Consider the following 23,015-nt stretch of genomic DNA (forward strand, 5'->3'; position numbering starts at 1 on the left):
GACCATGATGCTTGTCCCTTTGAAGAACTCTATTTATTTATTTATTTATTTAAAGGGTTTTTATATACCGCGGCACGTAAGGAAACATCATCTCGGTTTACAATGAATGAATTTACATAATTTTATAATTATGCCTAATTATACCGTGATTTTAAGTTATCTGTAAACCGACACGATGTGCAAACGGTTGTCGGTATATAAAACCTTTTAAATAAAATAAATAAATGAAGCTGGTTTCCAGGAAGCTGCCTATGCAGGGGAGACTCAAGGAAGAAGGACTGCAACTGTGGTGCCAGGAAAGGTGAGCCTGGGAATTCAGAGGCTTCCATTTGTTTTTGGATTCTTTTTTTTTCTCTGGTGAACTATTGCTAAAACTGCCAGGCGGGTGGCATTATCTCTGGGGAAAAGTTGTAGAGGCCCAGAGATACAAGGGAGGTGACAGAGAGGCCAGCAGGGCCGGACTTAAATTCCTTGCTGGCTTGTTTTGGGACATTCTGGTTGTTTTGCCGGGACTTGTTTTGATACAAAAAAGAGGACTGTGATATAAAGGCTGAGACTCAGGCAGGAAGCCAGGGTCAGCGATAGCTGGCTGGAGCTGGTGGCTCACTGGGAGAGCTTCAGTTCCACAGTTGGAGACTGTAGGTTCAAGCCCCACTAGGGGAACCTCCTGGGAAACAGAGGAGGGATTTACAATTGACTTCAATTGGGGTTTTGCAGTGCACAGGAGTTGCCTACCAGTTACTGGATCCGCGAACAAGCCAATCTGGAGTTCACCCGCCGAGTGACACTGAGAAGAGGGATATGTGAGGCAGTTCCCCTATTTACCTGTACAGGACCAGGCTAGATGCCTGGTTTACCTTAAATTCCTTAAGGAGAGTATACTGTATGGGCAAGATCTTGTGGGGCAGGTGGGGCTTAGAGGGCATAACCAGAGACTGGGGAGTAAAAGCTGGGATCCAGGCAGGGGTAACCAGACCAGTCCCTTGTCTCCAGGAGGAAGGCAACTCCTGTAACATAACACTGAGCTGAGATGAAGCTGAGTACTGAAGGAAGCAGTTCTGAACTATAAGTAAAGAGTACTCTGATCTGAAGGGAAGACAGTCTCCTGGTGTGCATATGTGAAGCTGTAATAAAGAGTTACTGTTTTAAGAAAGGCTGAAGTCAGACTAGTTACAGCCAATTACCTAAACAGTATAAAGGAAATACTAGCCAACCTAAAACTCATTCTCAACTTCAACAAGACAGAATTAATATTATTAGACAGAAAGAACAACTCTCCTCAAATACCACCCCTCAACCTCATAAACCAAAATACGATCATATCTCCAATCAATCATGCCTGCGACCTCTGAGTAATTATTGACAGAGAACTTTCTTTCAAAAACCATATATCAACTAAAATCAAAGACGGTTATCATAAACTACTTACACTCTGTCATCTAAAACCTTTTCTGTCCAACAACGACTTCAGATCAGTCCTTCAATTACTAATTTTCTCCAACATAGACTACTGCAACTCTCTTCTTCTCAACTTATTTCTAAACACCATTCGCCCACTCCAGATCCTGCAGATCCTGCAGAATGCAGCTGCAAGAATCCTCATAGGATCAAAAAAGCACGACAAAATCACTCCAACACTTATTTCATTTCACTGGCTACCAATAAAATACAGGATTGAATACAAAGTCCTATCCATTTTACATAAAATTATATATGAAAAACAAGAAAATTGGCTAAGTCCCTACATACAACTACATACCCCAAGAAGAAACCTTAGATCAGCAAATAAGGGACTCCTAAAAACACCACCAACGCACTCAAATCAACTCACCTCAACCCAAAAAAGAGCAATCTCCCTTGGTAGCCCAAAACTTTGTAACTCCCTACCGACTGAGCTTAGAACTCAAGAAAACCTAAAAAAACTTCAAAAAGGATCTAAAAACATGGTTGTTCAATAAAGCATACCAACTCGCCCAATGAACAACAAAATTACATCGCACTCCAATCCACCCTCAAGAAATGAAATTCATCACATCTATGTTTTTATAAATAAGAAGTGAAACATAAAACTGAACTATAACATTACACGTTATCCCCTTTGCTTAATAACAGTTTGTACCTTGAAACCCTTGTTTAACCCCCCTTATCCCTGTAACCTTATATTTAGTAAACCGTTATGATGGTGTTATTTTGACAATTCCGAATGACAAATAAATAAATAAATAAAAATAAAATAGTTTGTCTCCAGGCCTATGGGAATCACTGCTCATTCCCTCAGGGATAGACTTAAAGATCTAAACATGTACATGAGGAAAGGCAAGATAGGAGAGATATTATAAAGACATTTAAATACCTCCAAGGTTTCCATGCACAGGAGGAGAGCCTCTTTCAATGGAAAGGAAGCTCTAGAATGAAGAGTCATGGGATGAGGGTAAAAGGATCCTGTTTATCTGCTATGCTATTTAACATCTGTCTTCTCCCACTATGCCACATACTGACTGGTTTAGGCATAGATTTCAAGATCTATGCAGATGATATCCAACTAACCATCTCTTACACATCCTCCTGGAACCCACACCTTTTCATTAATCACTCTTTACTTAGAAACTATAAAAACTTGGTTGTCTCATAATAGACTAAAATGAAATGCTGGAAAAAACGAACCGATTCATCTACCAACCATCCCCAACACCCCTTGTGGCCCTCCCCTCGTGTCTCTCCTTTGATAATCACCAACTTCCTAGGCATCATTGTTGACTCTATCTATGACAGAAAACATATCCAAATTAGTAAAAACCTAGCTTTACAAACTGAATCTCTTAAACTTAAAACTCCTTCTATTTCCAGTGGGCTTCAGAACTGTACTCCAAGCTGTTATTCTCTTGGGATTAGATTATTGCAATTCCTTATATGTTGGCCTCCCACACCAACTCATACAAAATTCCGCAGCTCGCTTCTTAACAAACAATAAGAAAAATGAACACATCTCCCCTGTTCTTAATCTTTATTGGTTACCAATCAAACAACGCATTCAATATAAAATCCTAACCCTAATCTTCAACTTAATTCGTAACCCTTTGTCCATCTGGTTGTGCACCTCATTACGTATTTACCAGCCCCAGCGTCATCTAAGATCTACCGATAAATTCCCTCTTGAAGTCCCAACAGTCAAAATCGGAAGACTAGACATCACTAGAAAATGTGCCTTCTCCGTGGCAGGCCTCCTGCCCTGGAAGTCTTACCAACGACACTAAGACTCATTACCAATCTCGAAGAATTCAGAAAGAAACTAAAAACCCATCTATGTGCCATTCCTTTCAACCTCAATCACTGTGAATAACTGCTCCATCAACCTCAGTTTTCCTCACACTTTGTTCATATCATGACGTTTGTCTTAATGCTCCAAACCTATATTTTAAGTTTCAGTTTTAATTTAATTTCTGATTATAGTTTTACCCTTACTATTTAATTTTATTTCATTATCGTTTTCACTTAAAGTCTGTTTTACCATGTTATCTGTTTATGGTTTATTTACGTAAGATTTAACATGTAAACCGCCTTCACCATTACCTATGCATAAGCGGTATACAAAAATGTGTAAATAAATAAATAAGTAACCACAGTTCTAGGTAGGAAACAGAATATAAGGATTTATCTGGCTGCTAGCTGAACAAGTGGCTGTGGCCCACTCCTCACTTAGCCGGATAAAAATGTAGCCCCTAAATGGCAGCCACTGACCGCACCCGAATAAGCAACGATGCCACTTAGCCAGCTCAGTGGTGCGCAATATGTGGCCCAATGAAATCTAATACAGGGATGTGAAGTGACCTCGTTTCTGGAGGGGGGCTTTAGACAAGTCTCTGGCTTTCTTACATCTGTCCTGGTGCATTTTGGGATCTGTAGTGCAACCGTCTTCCTCAGGCACCTTAATTCATTGGGATAGAAGTTCAAAAGCAGGACTGTCTGGAGAGCTTCCTCCAGGAACTGGCTCACATCTCATCCTGCAGATAAGGGCCCAGTCTGCTTCCTCTTCCTATACCAGAGGTCTCACCTGACCTCTGGCTTTACCATCACTCTCTTGTAACTTTCATTTTATGAAGAAAATGTTGCTTAGCCTTCCTCCTGAATGAACGTCTTCTGAGCAGTCGGATGGCTTCTCCCCCTGCCGTTTTGGGAGTAATGAGGCTGCAGATGGTAGGACCCTGGGATTTCACACTTAGGTGAAGGAGCGTGGTCTGGCTCTGGCAGGCAGTCTGATTTTCACGTAGCCGAGGAGTGGGCCCTGCAGTTTCCTGTTTAATAATATTCTGTGCTTTCATTTCCAGCCCTTGATTTCTTTTCTGTCTGTGACTCACACTGTTGGCTGGAAGTGAAAGAACCATGGAAAAGCAAACAGGCTGTGGCTGGGAATGCTGAGGAGACAGTAGGAATGACACCGAAAGGCTGGAAGGGACTGGGAGCGGCGATTTCAGGAGGCAGGGTGCGATACAGGCAGCACGTACGTATGTACTTAATTTCACATGGTACGCAGGCCTGCAGACTTCAGGAGACAGCCCAGCACGTCGGGCCTCCCTCCCACCTCCTAAAGCCACCGTCATGTCTTCTGATGCAGCACTACACATGGAGGGATGGTGTTCATGAACAAGTAAAGGTCATGCAAAGAGCACTGGCACCTCGAGAGAATTTGCTATCTGACCAGGAGGAGGAGGAGCAGCCACAGGGACAGTGAGCACACAGAGTGGGGCAGGCTGCTGCTCCCAGACACTCAGCCTGAGTGGGAAGAGGGGGATTGGAGAGAGATGGAGTACAGGGCTGGGGGCTGAGAGATGGAACATGGATGTGAGAAGTAATGGAAAAGCAGCAAATATCTTTCAATAGAAAGAGCTGATTCCAGAAGACTGGAAAAGCTGGGAAGCTCAGGGATGTGTACTGGATGCGGTTACACATGGGAGGGTCATAACGTACTGTACAATGCTGATAAGTGTTCAGCTATAAGTCCCTTCCTGAAAGAGCTTACAGGCTAATGCAGCAAGGAGATTTGCCCACAGAAAATGTATGTCCCTAAATGAGAGTCCTGCTCAGCACCTTTGCATGGAAATCCCATGCAAATGAGGGTGGCAAGCAGCACTCCCTTCTGCAGAGATACAGTGTTTGGCTAGTGCGCATTTTTTTAGGGCTGGAAGCTTAACCACTGGGTCAGGGCTGGAGTTGGGTTTCCTGAAAAAAAGGGAAAAAAATGTCAGGAACACTGCGATAGCAGCTGCCATCCCTTAACCGGAAAAGTACTTTAACCAGATAAGCAGCGGTTACCTGTGCCAGTATTTATCTAGATAAGCGTGGCAGCCTCCATCCCTTAACCAGACAAGTACTTTATCCAGATAAGCAGTGGTTACATGCACCACTATTTATCTAGAAAAGTGCGGCAGCCTCCATCCCTAAACCAGACAAGTATTTTAACCAGATAAGCAGCGGTTACCTGCGCCAGTATTTATCTAGATAAGTGTGGCAGCCTCCATCCCTTAACCAGACAAGTACTTTATCCAGATAAGCAGCGGTTACATGCACCACTATTTATCTAGAAAAGTGTGGCAGCCTCTATCCCTTAACCAGACAAGTACTTTATCCAGATAAGCAGTGGTTACCTGTGCCAGTATTTAGCTAGATAAGTGCGGCAGCTGCCATCCCTTAACCAGACAAGTATTTTAACCAGATAAGCAGCGGTTACCTGTGCCAGTATTTATCTAGATAAGTGTGGCAGCCTCCATCCCTTAACCAGACAAGTATTTTAACCAGATAAGCAGCGGTTACCTGCGCCAGTATTTATCTAGATAAGTGCGGCAGCCTCCATCCCTTAACCAGACAAGTATTTTAACCAGATAAGCCAAAGAGCAAAATAGTTCACTACAAGTTCCACGACCGCCCATATCTCTTCAAGGCCCGATTACACCTTATCTGGACTCCCTTGTGGAAAGTCTCCCTTGAAAGTCTCCCTGGTTGATGCACCAATCCTTTAGCACATACACTACTCATATCTAGGCCCATAAACATTGGGCACTGCTACCTGTATATCCCAATTTACCACATCATTTACTTTTTGTTATTTTCTACATGAATTCACGTTATTTGTTAGCCCACTTGTTTTGAAAGTCTCCCTTGTTAATGCACTAATTCTTTAGCTCTTGCATTACTCATATCTAGGCCCATAAACATTGGTCACTGTTACCTGTATATCCCAATTTAGCACATCATTTAATTTTAGTTATTTCCTACTTGTATCCACGTTATTTGACGAGTTACTGTTGTCTATATCATATTATCTTATTTTATTATTTATTTTATTATATTTTAGTTATTTACTACATTTATTCACATTATTTGACGAGTCACTGTTGTCTATTTAATATATATATTCTTATGTTCAGAAACTCCGTTTATTGTAACGCCTTACCGCGACAATTTTGTTTTATGGAAACCGACCTGATTTGATATTTGTATCAAGAATGTCGGTATATAAAAATTCTAAATAAATAAATAAGCAGCGGTTACATGTGCCAGTATTTATCTAGATAAGTGTGGCAGCCTCCATCCCTTAACCAGACAAGTACTTTATCCAGATAAGCAGTGGTTACATGTGCCAGTATTTATCTAGATAAGTGTGGCAGCCTCCATCCCTTAACCAGACAAGTACTTTATCCAGATAAGCAGCGGTTACATGTGCCAGTATTTATCTAGATAAGTGCGGCAGCCTCCATCCCTTAACCAGACAAGTACTTTAACCAGATAAGCAGCGGTTACATGCGCCAGTATTTATCTAGATAAGTGCAACAGCTTCCATCCCTTAACCAGACAAGTACTTTCTCCAGATAAGCAGCGGTTACAGGTGCCAGTATTTATCTAGATAAGTGCGGCAGCCTCCATCCCTTAACCAGACAAGTACTTTAACCAGATAAGCAGCGGTTACATGCGCCAGTATTTATCTAGATAAGTGTGGCAGCCTCCATCCCTTAACCAGACAAGTACTTTATCCAGATAAGCAGCGGTTACATGTGCCAGTATTTATCTAGATAAGTGCGGCAGCCTCCATCCCTTAACCAGACAAGTACTTTAACCAGATAAGCAGCGGTTACATGCGCCAGTATTTATCTAGATAAGTGTGGCAGCCTCCATCCCTTAACCAGACAAGTACTTTATCCAGATAAGCAGCGGTTACATGTGCCAGTATTTATCTAGATAAGTGCGGCAGCCTCCATCCCTTAACCAGACAAGTACTTTAACCAGATAAGCAGCGGTTACATGCGCCAGTATTTATCTAGATAAGTGTGATGGATATGGTACTATTAGCATCTTGTGTATGGATAGTTTATGGGTGTATATAATGTTCTGTGGTGGATACGGTGCTGTCAATGTCCTGTGTATGGATAGTTTAAGGGTGTATATAATGCCCTGCGCTGGATATGGAGCTGCCATTGTGTTATGTATGGATAGTTTATGGGTGTATATAATGTTCTGTGGTGGATACGGTGCTGTCAATGTCCTGTGTATGGATAGTTTAAGGGTGTATAGAATGCCCTGTGCTGGATATGGTGCTGCCAGTGTCTTGTGTAGAGATAGATTATGGGTGTATAGAATGCCCTGTGCTGGATATGGAGCTGGCAGTGTCTTGTGTAGTGATAGATTATGGGTGTATATAATGCCCTGTGCTTGATATGGTGCTGCCAGTGTCTTGTGTAGAGATAGATTATGGGTGTATATAATGCCCTGTGCTGGATATGGAGCTGGCAGTGTCTTGTGTAGTGATAGATTATGGGTGTATATAATGCCCTGTGCTTGATATGGTGCTGCCAGTGTCTTGTGTAGAGATAGATTATGGGTGTATATAATGCCCTGTGCTTGATATGGAGCTGGCAGTGTCTTGTGTAGTGATAGATTATGGGTGTATATAATGCCCTGTGCTGGATATGGAGCTGCCAGTGTCTTGTGTAGTGATAGATTATGGGTGTATATAATGCCCTGTGCTGGATATGGTGCTGCCAGTGTCTTGTGTACAGATAGATTATGGGTGTATATAATGCCCTGTGCTGGATATGGAGCTGCCAGTGTCTTGTGTATGGATAGATTATGGGTGTATATAATGCCCTGTGCTGGATATGGAGCTGCCAGTGTCTTGTGTATGGATAGATTATGGGTGTATATAATGCCCTGTGCTGGATATGGTGCTGCCAGTGTCTTGTGTAGAGATAGATTATGGGTGTATATAATGCCCTGTGCTGGATACGGTGCTGCCAGTGTCTTGTGTACAGATTATGGGTGTATATAATGTCCTGTGCTGGATATGGTGCTGCCAGTGTCTTGTGTACAGATAGATTATGGGTGTATATAATGCCCTGTGCTGGATATGGAGCTGCCAGTGTCTTGTGTAGAGATAGATTATGGGTGTATATAATGCCCTGTGCTGGATATGGTGCTGCCAGTGTCTTGTGTAGAGATAGATTATGGGTGTATAGAATGCCCTGTGCTGCATATGGAGCTGCCAGTGTCTTGTGTAGAGATAGATTATGGGTGTATATAATGCCCTGTGCTGGATATGGTGCTGCCAGTGTCTTGTGTAGAGATAGATTATGGGTGTATATAATGCCCTGTGCTGGATATGGTGCTGTCAGTGTCTTGTGTACAGATAGATTATGGGTGTATATAATGCCCTGTGCTGGATATGGAGCTGCCAGTGTCTTGTGTACGGATAGATTATGGGTGTATATAATGCCCTGTGCTGGATATGGTGCTGCCAGTGTCTTGTGTAGAGATAGATTATGGGTGTATATAATGCCCTGTGCTGGATATGGTGCTGCCAGTGTCTTGTGTACAGATAGATTATGGGTGTATATAATGCCCTGTGCTGGATATGGTGCTGCCAGTGTCTTGTGTAGAGATAGATTATGGGTGTATATAATGCCCTGTGCTGGATATGGTGCTGCCAGTGTCTTGTGTACAGATAGATTATGGGTGTATATAATGCCCTGTGCTGGATATGGAGCTGCCAGTGTCTTGTGTATGGATAGATTATGGGTGTATATAATGCCCTGTGCTGGATATGGTGCTGCCAGTGTCTTGTGTAGAGATAGATTATGGGTGTATACTGTGCTGGATACGGTGCTGCCAGTGTCTTGTGTACAGATAGATTATGGGTGTATATAATGCCCTGTGCTGGATATGGTGCTGCCAGTGTCTTCTGTATGGATAGATTATGGGTGTATATAATGCCCTGTGCTGGATATGGTGCTGCCAGTGTCTTGTGTAGAGATAGATTATGGGTGTATATAATGCCCTGTGCTGGATATGGTGCTGCCAGTGTCTTGTGTAGTGATAGATTATGGGTGTATATAATGCCCTGTGCTGGATATGGTGCTGCCAGTGTCTTGTGTAGTGATAGATTATGGGTGTATATAATGCCCTGTGCTGGATACGGTGCTGCCAGTGTCTTGTGTATGGATAGATTATGGGTGTATATAATGCCCTGTGGTGGATATGGTGCTGCCAGTGTCTTGTGTACGGATAGATTATGGGTGTATATAATGCCCTGTGCTGGATATGGTGCTGCCAGTGTCTTGTGTAGTGATAGATTATGGGTGTATATAATGCCCTGTGCTGGATACGGTGCTGCCAGTGTCTTGTGTAGAGATAGATTATGGGTGTATATAATGCCCTGTGGTGGATATGGTGCTGCCAGTGTCTTGTGTAGTGATAGATTATGGGTGTATATAATGCCCTGTGCTGGATACGGTGCTGCCAGTGTCTTGTGTAGAGATAGATTATGGGTGTATATAATGCCCTGTGGTGGATATGGTGCTGCCAGTGTCTTGTGTAGTGATAGATTATGGGTGTATATAATGCCCTGTGCTGGATACGGTGCTGCCAGTGTCTTGTGTAGAGATAGATTATGGGTGTATAGAATGCCCTGTGCTGGATATGGTGCTGCCAGTGTCTTGTGTAGAGATAGATTATGGGTGTATATAATGCCCTGTGCTGGATACGGTGCTGCCAGTGTCTTGTGTATGGATAGATTATGGGTGTGTAATGCCCTGTGCTGGATATGGAGCTGCCAGTGTCTTGTGTACAGATAGATTATGGGTGTATATAATGCCCTGTGCTGGATACGGTGCTGCCAGTGTCTTGTGTAGAGATAGATTATGGGTGTATAGAATGCCCTGTGCTGGATACGGTGCTGCCAGAGTCTTGTGTAGAGATAGATTATGGGTGTATATATTGCCCTGTGCTGGATACGGTGCTGCCAGTGTCTTGTGTATGGATAGATTATGGGTGTATGTAATGCCCTGTGGTGGATATGGAGCTGCCAGTGTCTTGTGTACAGATAGATTATGGGTGTATATAATGCCCTGTGGTGGATATGGAGCTGCCAGTGTCTTGTGTATGGATAGATTATGGGTGTATGTAATGCCCTGTGGTGGATATGGAGCTGCCAGTGTCTTGTGTACAGATAGATTATGGGTGTATAGAATGCCCTGTGCTGGATACGGTGCTGCCAGTGTCTTGTGTATGGATAGATTATGGGTGTATATAATGCCCTGTGCTGGATATGGTGCTGCCAGTGTCTTGTGTACAGATAGATTATGGGTGTATATAATGCCCTGTGCTGGATACGGTGCTGCCAGTGTCTTGTGTAGAGATAGATTATGGGTGTATAGAATGCCCTGTGCTGGATACGGTGCTGCCAGAGTCTTGTGTAGAGATAGATTATGGGTGTATATATTGCCCTGTGCTGGATACGGTGCTGCCAGTGTCTTGTGTATGGATAGATTATGGGTGTATGTAATGCCCTGTGGTGGATATGGAGCTGCCAGTGTCTTGTGTACAGATAGATTATGGGTGTATATAATGCCCTGTGGTGGATATGGAGCTGCCAGTGTCTTGTGTATGGATAGATTATGGGTGTATGCAATGCCCTGTGGTGGATATGGAGCTGCCAGTGTCTTGTGTACAGATAGATTATGGGTGTATATAATGCCCTGTGGTGGATATGGAGCTGCCAGTGTCTTGTGTATGGATAGATTATGGGTGTATATAATGCCCTGTGCTGGATACGGTGCTGCCAGTGTCTTGTGTATGGATAGATTATGGGTGTATATAATGCCCTGTGGTGGATATGGAGCTGCCAGTGTCTTGTGTACAGATAGATTATGGGTGTATATAATGCCCTGTGCTGGATATGGAGCTGCCAGTGTCTTGTGTATGGATAGATTATGGGTGTATGTAATGCCCTGTGGTGGATATGGAGCTGCCAGTGTCTTGTGTACAGATAGATTATGGGTGTATATAATGCCCTGTGGTGGATATGGAGCTGCCAGTGTCTTGTGTACGGATAGATTATGGGTGTATATAATGCCCTGTGCTGGATACGGTGCTGCCAGTGTCTTGTGTACGGATAGATTATGGGTGTATATAATGCCCTGTGGTGGATATGGAGCTGCCAGTGTCTTGTGTATGGATAGATTATGGGTGTATGTAATGCCCTGTGGTGGATATGGAGCTGCCAGTGTCTTGTGTACAGATAGATTATGGGTGTATATAATGCCCTGTGGTGGATATGGAGCTGCCAGTGTCTTGTGTACAGATAGATTATGGGTGTATATAATGCCCTGTCCATCATATTTCCTGTGTAAATCACTGCAGAGTACTGCATGCCTTGTACTAACTGTCTTTATGCTGTGAAGAGAGACTCTTCCCGCCTGCTACAATCACCTGTTAAAACTCCTGTAGTCCGGGAGCAGGACGTACTGCTCTGGCTTGGGCAGCAAGGTATAGAAAGCCTCCAGGAGCTCGGGGTCATTGGCTATGGCTTCTTGCCAGGGAGATTGGTAGTACTTGGGCACGGCGGTGGTGTTGAACCTCTCACAAGGGATTTCCTTCAGGGGGCCAGAATACCCTGCACGGAGGCAAACAGACACAGTCTCAGTCACAGTCACCCGCAGGTGGATCTTTAGCTTCACTTCAGACAGGTAAAGCCATCAGTGATTGGCATATCAGTATGAAAGAGCATTGATGAACACACTATAATGTAGCACTATATCATAGAACATTCCTCCACAATGTGCCAGGACAACAGGAGCTGAAACCTCTTTTCACCAACATTGCTATCAGTGGTGCTGCTGTTCTGGTGGCTGGAGAGAGGACCCCCTCACCCATGTCCTGCTTCGAGGGTGGGAGGCCCCCAGATTCATATGTGCTCTTCTTAGTAGAACAATAGTAAAAGCTCGGAGCTGCTCACAAGCATTTTCAGAACTCCAGATTCTGCAGATCTAATGCATAGGCAGAAATGGCCGCGCAAACAAGTTTGAAGATGTTCGAGGCTGGATCAGAGCTTAAAGAGCAGCCAGAAAAGGAAAATTAGTTTCTTACCTGATAATTTTCGTTCCTGTAGTACCAAGAATCAGTCCAGGACACCTGGGTTGTGACTCCGCACCAGTAGATGGAGACAGAGCAAGATCTGTCGGACTCAGCCATATATGGCAATGTGCCTGCCACAGCCTCTCAGTCTTACGTAATGTCAAAGCAGCATACCCAACAAAGAAAACTAGCTAAACAACCAAAATTTTAACGGGGAGCAATTCAAGAACCCCAACTGGAACAGAACTCCCCCAACCAAGGTAGCGAAAACAAGCAAACAGATTAGGAAATGAAAGAACGAGCGGACTCCCCGTTACTTCAGAGCAACAACTCGGGCGGGATCCTGGACTGATCCTTGGTACTACAGGAACGAAAATTATCAGGTAAGAAACTAATTTTCCTTTCCCTGTACGTACCAGGATCAGTCCAGGACACCTGGGATGTACCAGAGCCAACTTACAGAGGGTGGGAAGCAGAGAGTCCCGCTCGGAGTACCCTCTCTCCAAAACCCCTAGCCTCAGCAGTCTGAACATCCAACCGGTAATGTCTAATGAAGGTATGTAACGACTTCCAGGTAGCCGCCCTGCAAATCTCTTGAGGCGACACCTGAGAAGATTCCGCCCAAGACGCCACGTGAGACCGAGTCGAGTGAGCCCTGAGACCCACGGGAACCGGTTTTCCCCGCATTAGGTACGCCGAACCAATCGCCTCCTTTAGCCAACGGGCGATCGTCGCGTGGGACGCCGCGGCGCCTTTCTTTGGACCAGAGAACAGAACAAATAGATGATCTGTCACCCGAAACGGATTAGTGACCTCTAGATAGCGAAGGAGGGACCTCCGCACATCAAGCTTCCTTAACTCCCTCGTTTTCGGGTCAGAGGACTCCCCGCCAGCGAACGCAGGAAGCTCAACCAATTGGTTTAAATGAAACACCGACACGACTTTAGGCAGAAAGGAAGGGACCGTCCGCAAGGAAACTCCTGAGTCGGAAATGCGCAAGAACGGCTCCCGCAGGACAGGGCCTGCAACTCGGAAACCCGTCGCGCCGAGGAAATCGCCACCAGGAATTACGGTCTTTAGCATGAGATCTTTAATAGTTGAGCTCTTCAAGGGCTCAAACAGCGCCGAGCATAAGGAGGAGAGAACCCACGTGAGGTTCCAAGACGGGCAAGGATGACACAAGGGAGGACGGAGATGCTTTGCTCCTCGAAGAAAACGGGAGATATCCGGGTGTAAAGCCAGGGAGGATCCCCGAATCTTACCTCGCAGGCAACCAAGCGCCGCCACTTGGACTCGTAGAGAACTGCATGCTAGCCCTTTGGCAAGCCCAGCCTGGAGAAACGCGAGGATATCAGGAACAGAGGCGGAAGTGGGATCTAATCCACGCTGCCTGCACCATTCCTCAAAAAGCACCCAGACTCTGACGTACGCCAGGGAAGTAGACTGCTTCCTAGATCTCAACAGCGTGGCTACCACCGCGTCTGAGTAACCTTTTCTCTTCAACAGATTCCTCTCAAAAGCCATGCCGCGAGACAAAAGTGATCCGCATCCTCCAAACAGACGGGGCCCTGTCGGAGGAGCCTCGCCAACCCCTGAAACCGAAGGGGAGCATCCACTGACAACTGAATGAGGTCTGTGAACCACGGACGCCGCGGCCATTCGGGCACCACCAGAATCACGGTGGACGGGTGCAACTCTATGCGCCGAAGAATCTTGCCTATCATCGGCCATGGGGGAAACACGTACAGCAACACGTCCGTCGGCCAGGGAAGCACCAACGCGTCGACCCCCTCTGCTCCTCTCTCTCGACGCCGACTGTAAAATAGCGGAGCCTTCGCGTTGTGCCAAGTGGCCATCAGATCCATGTGAGGCACTCCCCACTTCTCGCAGATGAGGAGAAACGCCTCGTCCGCCAGCTCCCACTCCCTGGGGTCCAGGTGATGACGGCTGAGAAAATCCGCCTGGACGTTGTCGACCCCGGCGATGTGAGACTCTGCAATGTTGCTGAGATGTTGTTCTGACCAGGCCATCAAGAGCCGCGCCTCCTGCGCCACCAGCGGACTTCTCGTCCCGCCTTGACGATTGATGTAGGCCATGGTGGTCGCGTTGTCCGACAAAACTCAGACCGATCTCCCCCTCACCAGCGGCAGGAATGACTGCAGTGCCAGGCGAGCCGCTCTGGTCTCTAGCCGGTTGATAGACCACTGTGCTTGAGTCGCTGACCATAGGCCTTGTACTGACTTGCCTAGGCAAACTGCACCCCAGCCGGAGAGACTGGCATCCGTGGTCACCACCGTCCAGTTGGGCACTAGCAGGGACACACCACAGGTCAGATGATTCGGAACCAGCCACCAGTCCAGGCTGGACCTCGCCTGGACTGTGAGCGGAAGCGGCAGGTGGAACTCTTCCGATACCGGCTTCCAGCGGGATAGCAAGGACGACTGCAATGGTCGTAGATGGGCGAACGCCCAGGGAACCAACGCGAGCGTTGACGCCATAGAACCCAGAACCATCAGATAATCGCAGACCCGCGGTAGTCGAAGAGACAATAACCGCCTCACTTGAGACTGCAGCTTGCACACCCGTTCCTAGGATAGGAACACCTTGCCCCGTTTCGTATCGAATAAGGCTCCAAGGTATTCCAATGACTGGGTGGGAACCAGTTGACTCTTGTTGAAGTTGACGACCCAGCCTAGAGACTGCAAGAGCTGCAGGACCCTGGCTACTGCCAGCCGACACTGACTTTCGGACTTTGCCCGAATCAACCAATCGTCCAGGTAAGGGTGAACCAGGAAACCTTCCCGGCGGAATTGCGCCGCCACCACTACCATCACCTTCGTGAATGTACGAGGGGCCGTTGCGAGACCAAAAGGGAGCGCCCGGAACTGGTAATGCCTCCCCAGAATGCATCAAATTGAAAAACAAAACTGAACCAAACTCAATCAACTCAACCCTGACTGACAACAAGCACTCAGGGCAGGCAGGGGCTGTGACTGCACCTGCACCATCAACTGGAGACAGAGTAAGACTGAGGGGCTGTGGCAGGCACATTGCCATATATGGCTGAGTCCGACAGATCTTGCTCTGTCTCCATCTACTGGTGCGGAGTCACAACCCAGGTGTCCTGGACTGATCCTGGTACATACAGGGAATGGGGGTTTATTAGAGCAGAAAATGCATTCTTTGCAGGGGTTTGCAATCTCAGCACTACAGCATGATATAGTACCACTGTATATTGTAACATTAACATTTAATATAGCACTTCATGTGATGCAGCTCCACTGCATAAACTAGCACAGCAGTATAACGTAACACTACGGTGTGATTATAGCACTTCATGTGATGCAGGCCCTGCTGTATAATGTAGCACAGCTGTATAACGTAACACTACGGTGTGATTATAGCACTTCATGTGATGCAGCACCAGTGCATAAACTAGCACAGCAGTATAACGTAACACTACGGTGTGATTATAGCACTTCATGTGATGCAGGCCCTGCTGTATAATGTAGCACAGCTGTATAACGTAACACTACGGTGTGATTATAGCACTTCATGTGATGCAGTCCTGCTGTATAATGTAGCACAGCTGTATAACGTAACACTACGGTGTGATTATAGCACTTCATGTGATGCAGCACTGCTGTATAATGTAGCACAGCTGTATAACGTAACACTACGGTGTGATTATAGCACTTCATGTGATGCAGCCCTGCTGTATAATGTAGCACAGCTGTATAACGTAACACTACGGTGTGATTATAGCACTTCATGTGATGCAGCACCAGTGCATAAACTAGCACAGCAGTATAACGTAACACTACGGTGTGATTATAGCACTTCATGTAATGCAGGCCCTGCCGTATAATGTAGCACAGCTGTATAACGTAACACTAGGGTGTGATTATAGCACTTCATGTGATGCAGCCCTGCTGTATAATGTAGCACAGCTGTATAACGTAACACTACGGTGTGATTATAGCACTTCATGTGATGCAGCCCTGCTGTATAATGTAGCACAGCTGTATAACGTAACACTACGGTGTGATTATAGCACTTCATGTGATGCAGGCCCTGCTGTATAATGTAGCACAGCTGTATAACGTAACACTACGGTGTGATTATAGCACTTCATGTGATGCAGCCCTGCTGTATAATGTAGCACAGCTGTATAACGTAACACTACGGTGTGATTATAGCACTTCATGTGATGCAGGCCCTGCCGTATAATGTAGCACAGCTGTATAACGTAACACTACGGTGTGATTATAGCACTTCATGTGATGCAGTCCTGCTGTATAATGTAGCACAGCTGTATAACGTAACACTACGGTGTGATTATAGCACTTCATGTGATGCAGCCCTGCTGTATAATGTAGCACAGCTGTATAACGTAACACTACGGTGTGATTATAGCACTTCATGTGATGCAGGCCCTGCTGTATAATGTAGCACAGCTGTATAACGTAACACTACGCTGTGATTATAGCACTTCATGTGATGCAGCCCTGCTGTATAATGTAGCACAGCTGTATAACGTAACACTACGGTGTGATTATAGCACTTCATGTGATGCAGCACTGCTGTATAATGTTGCACAGCTGTATAACGTAACACTACGGTGTGATTATAGCACTTCATGTGATGCAGCCCTGCTGTATAATGTAGCACAGCTGTGTAACGTAACACTACGGTGTGATTATAGCACTTCATGTGATGCAGGCCCTGCTGTATAATGTAGCACAGCTGTATAACGTAACACTACGGTGTGATTATAGCACTTCATGTGATGCAGCCCTGCTGTATAATGTAGCACAGCTGTGTAACGTAACACTACGGTGTGATTATAGCACTTCATGTGATGCAGCCCTGCTGTTTAATGTAGCACAGCTGTATAACGTAACACTACGGTATGATTATAGCACTTCATGTGATGCAGGCCCTGCTGTATAATGTAGCACAGCTGTGTAACGTAACACTACGGTGTGATTATAGCACTTCATGTGATGCAGCCCTGCTGTATAATGTATCACAGCTGTATAACGTAACACTACGGTATGATTATAGCACTTCATGTGATGCAGGCCCTGCTGTATAATGTAGCACAGCTGTATAACGTAACACTACGGTGTGATTATAGCACTTCATGTGATGCAGGCCCTGCTGTATAATGTAGCACAGCTGTATAACGTAACACTACGATGTGATTATAGCACTTCATGTGATGCAGCCCTGCTGTATAATGTAGCACAGCTGTATAACGTAACACTATGGTGTGATTATAGCACTTCATGTGATGCAGGCCCTGCTGTATAATGTAGCACAGCAGTATAACGTAACACTACGGTGTGATTATAGCACTTCATGTGATGCAGGCCCTGCTGTATAATGTAGCACAGCTGTATAACGTAACACTACGGTGTGATTATAGCACTTCATGTGATGCAGGCCCTGCTGTATAATGTAGCACAGCTGTATAACGTAACACTACGGTGTGATTATAGCACTTCATGTGATGCGGCCCTGCTGTATAATGTAGCACAGCTGTATAACGTAACACTACGGTGTGATTATAGCTCTTCATGTGATGCAGCACTGCTGTATAATGTAGCACAGCTGTATAACGTAACACTACGGTGTGATTATAGCACTTCATGTGATGCAGTCCTGCTGTATAATGTAGCACAGCTGTATAACGTAACACTACGGTGTGATTATAGCACTTCATGTGATGCAGTCCTGCTGTATAATGTAGCACAGCTGTATAACGTAACACTACGCTGTGATTATAGCACTTCATGTGATGCAGCCCTGCTGTATAATGTATCACAGCTGTATAACGTAACACTACGGTGTGATTATAGCACTTCATGTGATGCAGGCCCTGCTGTATAATGTAGCACAGCTGTATAACGTAACACTGCGGTGTGATTATAGCACTTCATGTGATGCAGGCCCTGCTGTATAATGTAGCACAGCTGTATAACGTAACACTACGGTGTGATTATAGCACTTCATGTGATGCAGGCCCTGCTGTATAATGTAGCACAGCAGTATAACGTAACAGTACGGTGTGATTATAGCACTTCACGTGATGCGGCCCTGCTGTATAATGTAGCACAGCTGTATAACGTAACACTACGGTGTGATTATAGCACTTCATGTGATGCAGGCCCTGCTGTATAATGTAGCACAGCTGTATAACGTAACACTACGGTGTGATTATAGCACTTCATGTGATGCAGCACCAGTGCATAAACTAGCACAGCAGTATAACGTATCACTACGGTGTGATTATAGCACTTCATGTGATGCAGCACCAGTGCATAAACTAGCACAGCAGTATAACGTAACACTACGGTGTGATTATAGCACTTCATGTGATGTAGTCCCTGCCGTATAATGTAGCACAGCTGTATAACGTAACACTACGGTGTGATTATAGCACTTCATGTGATGCAGCCCTGCCGTATAATGTAGCACAGCTGTATAACGTAACACTACGGTGTGATTATAGCACTTCATGTGATGCAGGCCCTGCTGTATAATGTAGCACAGCTGTATAACGTAACACTACGGTGTGATTATAGCACTTCATGTGATGCAGGCCCTGCCCGTATAATGTAGCACAGCTGTATAACCTAACACTACGGTGTGATTATAGCACTTCATGTGATGCAGGCCCTGCTGTATAATGTAGCACAGCTGTATAACGTAACACTACGGTGTGATTATAGCACTTCATGTGATGCAGGCCCTGCTGTATAATGTATCACAGCTGTATAACGTCACACTCTAGCTCTTCCTTGGTAGGTGACAGACCCCAGAGTCCCAGCAGCCCTCCCTTCCTCCTGGCTTGGTGTGTGGCAGACCCCAGAGTCCCAGGTACTCTCCCTATTTCCTGCCTTGGTGTCTGAGAGAACCCAGAGTCCCAGGAGTCCTCTCTACCTCCTGCCTTGGTGTGTGGCAGACCCCAGAGTCCCAGGAGCCCTCCCTTCCTCCTGCCTTGGTGTGTGACAGACCCCAGAGTCCCAGGAGCCCTCCCTTCCTATCTCCTGCCTTGGTGTGTGGCAGACCCCAGAGTCCCAGGAGCCCTCCCTTCCTATCTCCTGCCTTGGTGTGTGACAGACCCCAGAGTCCCAGGAGCCCTCCCTTCCTATCTCCTGCCTTGGTGTGTGACAGACCCCAAAGTCCCAGGAGTCCTCTCTACCTCCTGCCTTGGTGTGTGACAGACCCCAGAGTCCCAGGAGCCCTCCCTTCCTATCTCCTGCCTTGGTGTGTGACAGACCCCAGAGTCCCAGGAGCCCTCCCTACCTCCTGCCTTGGTGTGTGACAGACCCCAGAGTCCCAGGAGTCCTCTCTAGTTCTTCCTATGGAACTCTCTCTTTACTTTGCCATGATTTGAGAGAGATCCGAGATTCCTAGGAAACTTCTAACCTTTCCAGGATGTGAGAGAAAAGCAATGATCTCAGGAATCCTGCAGTGCTCCTTACCTGGTGCAATGCTGTCAGGATTTGGGGGGCTGCGTGGATCTGGTGTGTTTGGGGGTGTCAGTGGTGCATGCTGTTGTCCAGTTTCTAGGTTGCCTTCTAATTTTTCATTCTGTGCAGTTCCGTGGTGCTACAGCACGACAAACAAAAGTTGCATTATAACAGAGGAAGGAAAACACAGGTATCTGGGTCAACAGCAACATTAGTAAACTGTTCTGTAGTGGGTCCCAAAATAATATCCAAGAAGAGCCTCAACTATGTGGCAATGCCCCGCCCCTTCCCAAGCCACCCCCCACCCCAAGCAAAACCCCTTCCCTTCCAATATCCCCTCCCCCGCCCGAGCACCAGCCCCCACATCCTTGCCCCCTTCCTCCCCAGTCGAAATCAGAAAAAATCCCTGTGATCTTGTGTTCTTCCCACCCCCTACCAGAAAATAAGACCCTGATGGTCTGGGGGGTCAATCCAACCCCTCCACCTGTCTCCAGGCCCCTCCACCTTGCAGAAGGCTCATTGCGGTATAGTGAGGGGGTCCAAATTACCCCTAGCTCTGGGCCTGTCGATGCCATTTTCCAAAATGGCACCGACCAGCCTGTGCCCCTACCACATAGTAAGAGAAAGGATGATCCCTACCACATTAATGGAATACAATAGGTAAATGTGAATCATTTATTTAATTTTTAAAAACATACAAAATCTAGGGGACACTCCACAGTGGTGTGCCTAAAGTATTTGGTACTTGGGGTGCATACTTCTTTGACACCCCCCCTATATAACTTAAAATTTCCAAAACATTGATAAAATATTTCAAAACAGCAGACACATCAAATAACTGTTACGAACGCGGGCTTCGGAACCTGATGCAGGCGCGGCCTATGGCTGGTGGTGAGGACACGGAGTTGCGGTCGTTAGCTCATGGGAGAGCCTGAGCCCCTGAACCACAGCATGACTCAAGGAGGAGCCCCAAGGCACACTGTGGGAGATGAGAGCATGCAAGCATGGGCGGAGCAGGAACAAGAAGGACTGAAACTGAGACAAGGAACTCGGAAGAGGAACCAAGTAGGATCAGCCCTCCGCTGGACCAGTGAGACCCAGCAACGCAATGCTGGTCTTAGGAGTAGCCCTCCGGCCACTCGAAAGTCCTTCCAGACCCACTGCTTGGGAATGACGAGTGCGTGAGGCCAGACGGAGGCTGAGGGCAGGAACAAGACGAGGACTTGGAACTTGGAAAGGAAGGCTGGTCGCAGACCACATAGGAACGAGACAAGTGCCAGAAGGGGATCCAACCAAACAAGGCTCTAATGACCGGAAACAGGAACCGGATCTATATGGATTTACCCTCGGGGTGGCCATCTGGAGGACTCGAAGAGCTGGCAGACTCGGAACTTGGAAGTCTCAGCTCAGAACTTGGAACTCTTGGAACTTGGAAGACACGGAACTTGGAACACTTGGAACTCAGGATCATCAGGACTTCAGAACGACAGGACATATGGAACTAGGACATCTGGAACATCAGAACAAGGCAACGAAGGACATCTGGAACATCAGGACTAGGCAACAAAGGAGCTCCGATGAGGAATGAGACCAGGAACATGAAGACACGGAACAAAGAACCAACTTGGACACATGAAGACCACGGAGGACCTGGACCAGCAAGGAAGAACATGGACAACCATGACATCCGATCCGAAGGCCCTGAGGGAAAGAAACTGAGCCCTTTTATAGGGCTGAACCAGGAAATGAAGTGATGAGGACTTCCGGTGAGGCCATGGGCTTTTCCCGCCGCTGGCCCTTTAAATACAGAAGAAGAGGCGCCTAGGGGCAGGACCAAGGACAGCAGCATCCTTGCTGCATGGACGAAGGAGCAGGCAGGCGTCGGGGGCAGCCTCCAGGCCGCAGGATGATGTTACCGGCTTCTTGAGCCGCACAGGCCGCGAGGGGAATCCTCGGAGGCGGCCACCAGGCCGTGAAAATGGAGAAACGGCAGCTCCCTGCCGCAGAGGTGGAGGCTTCCCAGGCGCAGCAATAGGCCGTGAAGAAGACATTCCAGTGGCGGAAACTTCCCAGCCGCACAGGACAGTGAGGGCCCCTCCTGCTGCGAAAGTGGCGTCTGCCGCAAAGCAGCAGCGGTCCGGAGCGGCTTAGGCTGCAAGAACGGAGTCCTGCGGCGTTGGGCCAATGGTGGTGAGTGAAAGCCTGTTCGTGGGATGGGGTCCGCGAGCAGGATCGTAACAATAACATCCATTAATTAAAACTAATAAGGATTTCAAAAATCTCCCTCTTTCCATATCTGTCATCCTAAGATTCTTGTAGACTGGGGCCACGCATGCACACTCACAATATGCTACCTCTCACACACACACACACACACACACGTATTCACTGGTGAGAGACAGAGAGAGAATGTGTGTGAGAAACACACATATACTTCCTCTGTGTGTGTCTCTCTCTCTCACACACTAACATACACACACACCTGCTTCCTCTGTGTTTCTTTCTCACAAACTAACACATACACACACATGCGAAAACTGAACTGGAAACTACAACAAGCCAGATTCTGTATCCAGTGCAACAATGAAAAAAACAGAACATTACTATTCCTCAAAACAATACAATCATGAAATATAAATCAATCAGAATTGTAAAACCATACTAAAAATATAATTATCAAAACAGCTGATGAATAGAATTACCAAACACTAATAAAATATTTCAAAACAGCAGACACATCACATGGAACACAGTCAACATGGATTTACCCAAGGCAAGTCTTGCCTAACAAATCTGCTTCATATTTTTGAAGGGGTTAATAAACATGTGGAAAAGATGAATCGATAGATGTGGTGTATTTGGATTTTCAGAAGGCGATTGACAAAGTCCCTCATGAGAGGCTTCTAGGAAAAGTAAAAAGTCATGGGATAGGTGGCGATGTCCTTTCGTGGATTACAAACTAGTTAAAAAGACAGGAAACAGAGAGTAGGATTAAATGGTCAATTTTCTCAGTCGAAAAGGGTAAACAGTGCATCTGTACTTGGACCGGTGCTTTTCAATATATATATAAATGATCTGGAAAGGAATACGACGAGTGAGGCTATCTAATTTGCGGACGATACAAAATTATTCAGA

The 23,015-nt window shown here is 46.2% G+C and overlaps 1 protein-coding gene across 1 annotated transcript in view; it reads right to left on the minus strand.

Annotated features, from left to right (window-relative positions):
- Positions 1–23,015, minus strand: part of MYOZ2 (myozenin 2) — a 74,330-nt gene that overhangs the window by 4,663 nt on the left and 46,652 nt on the right. The window contains exons 4-5 of the mRNA XM_029608102.1: positions 19,893–20,019; positions 11,755–11,938 (exon numbers count right to left, since the gene is read on the minus strand). Of these exons, the coding sequence (XP_029463962.1) occupies positions 11,755–11,938; positions 19,893–20,019 (311 nt within the window). The remainder of the gene's footprint in view (positions 1–11,754; positions 11,939–19,892; positions 20,020–23,015) is intronic.

Source organism: Rhinatrema bivittatum, chromosome 1 (genome assembly GCF_901001135.1).
Source record: "Rhinatrema bivittatum chromosome 1, aRhiBiv1.1, whole genome shotgun sequence".
Taxonomy (NCBI): Eukaryota; Metazoa; Chordata; class Amphibia; order Gymnophiona; family Rhinatrematidae; genus Rhinatrema; species Rhinatrema bivittatum.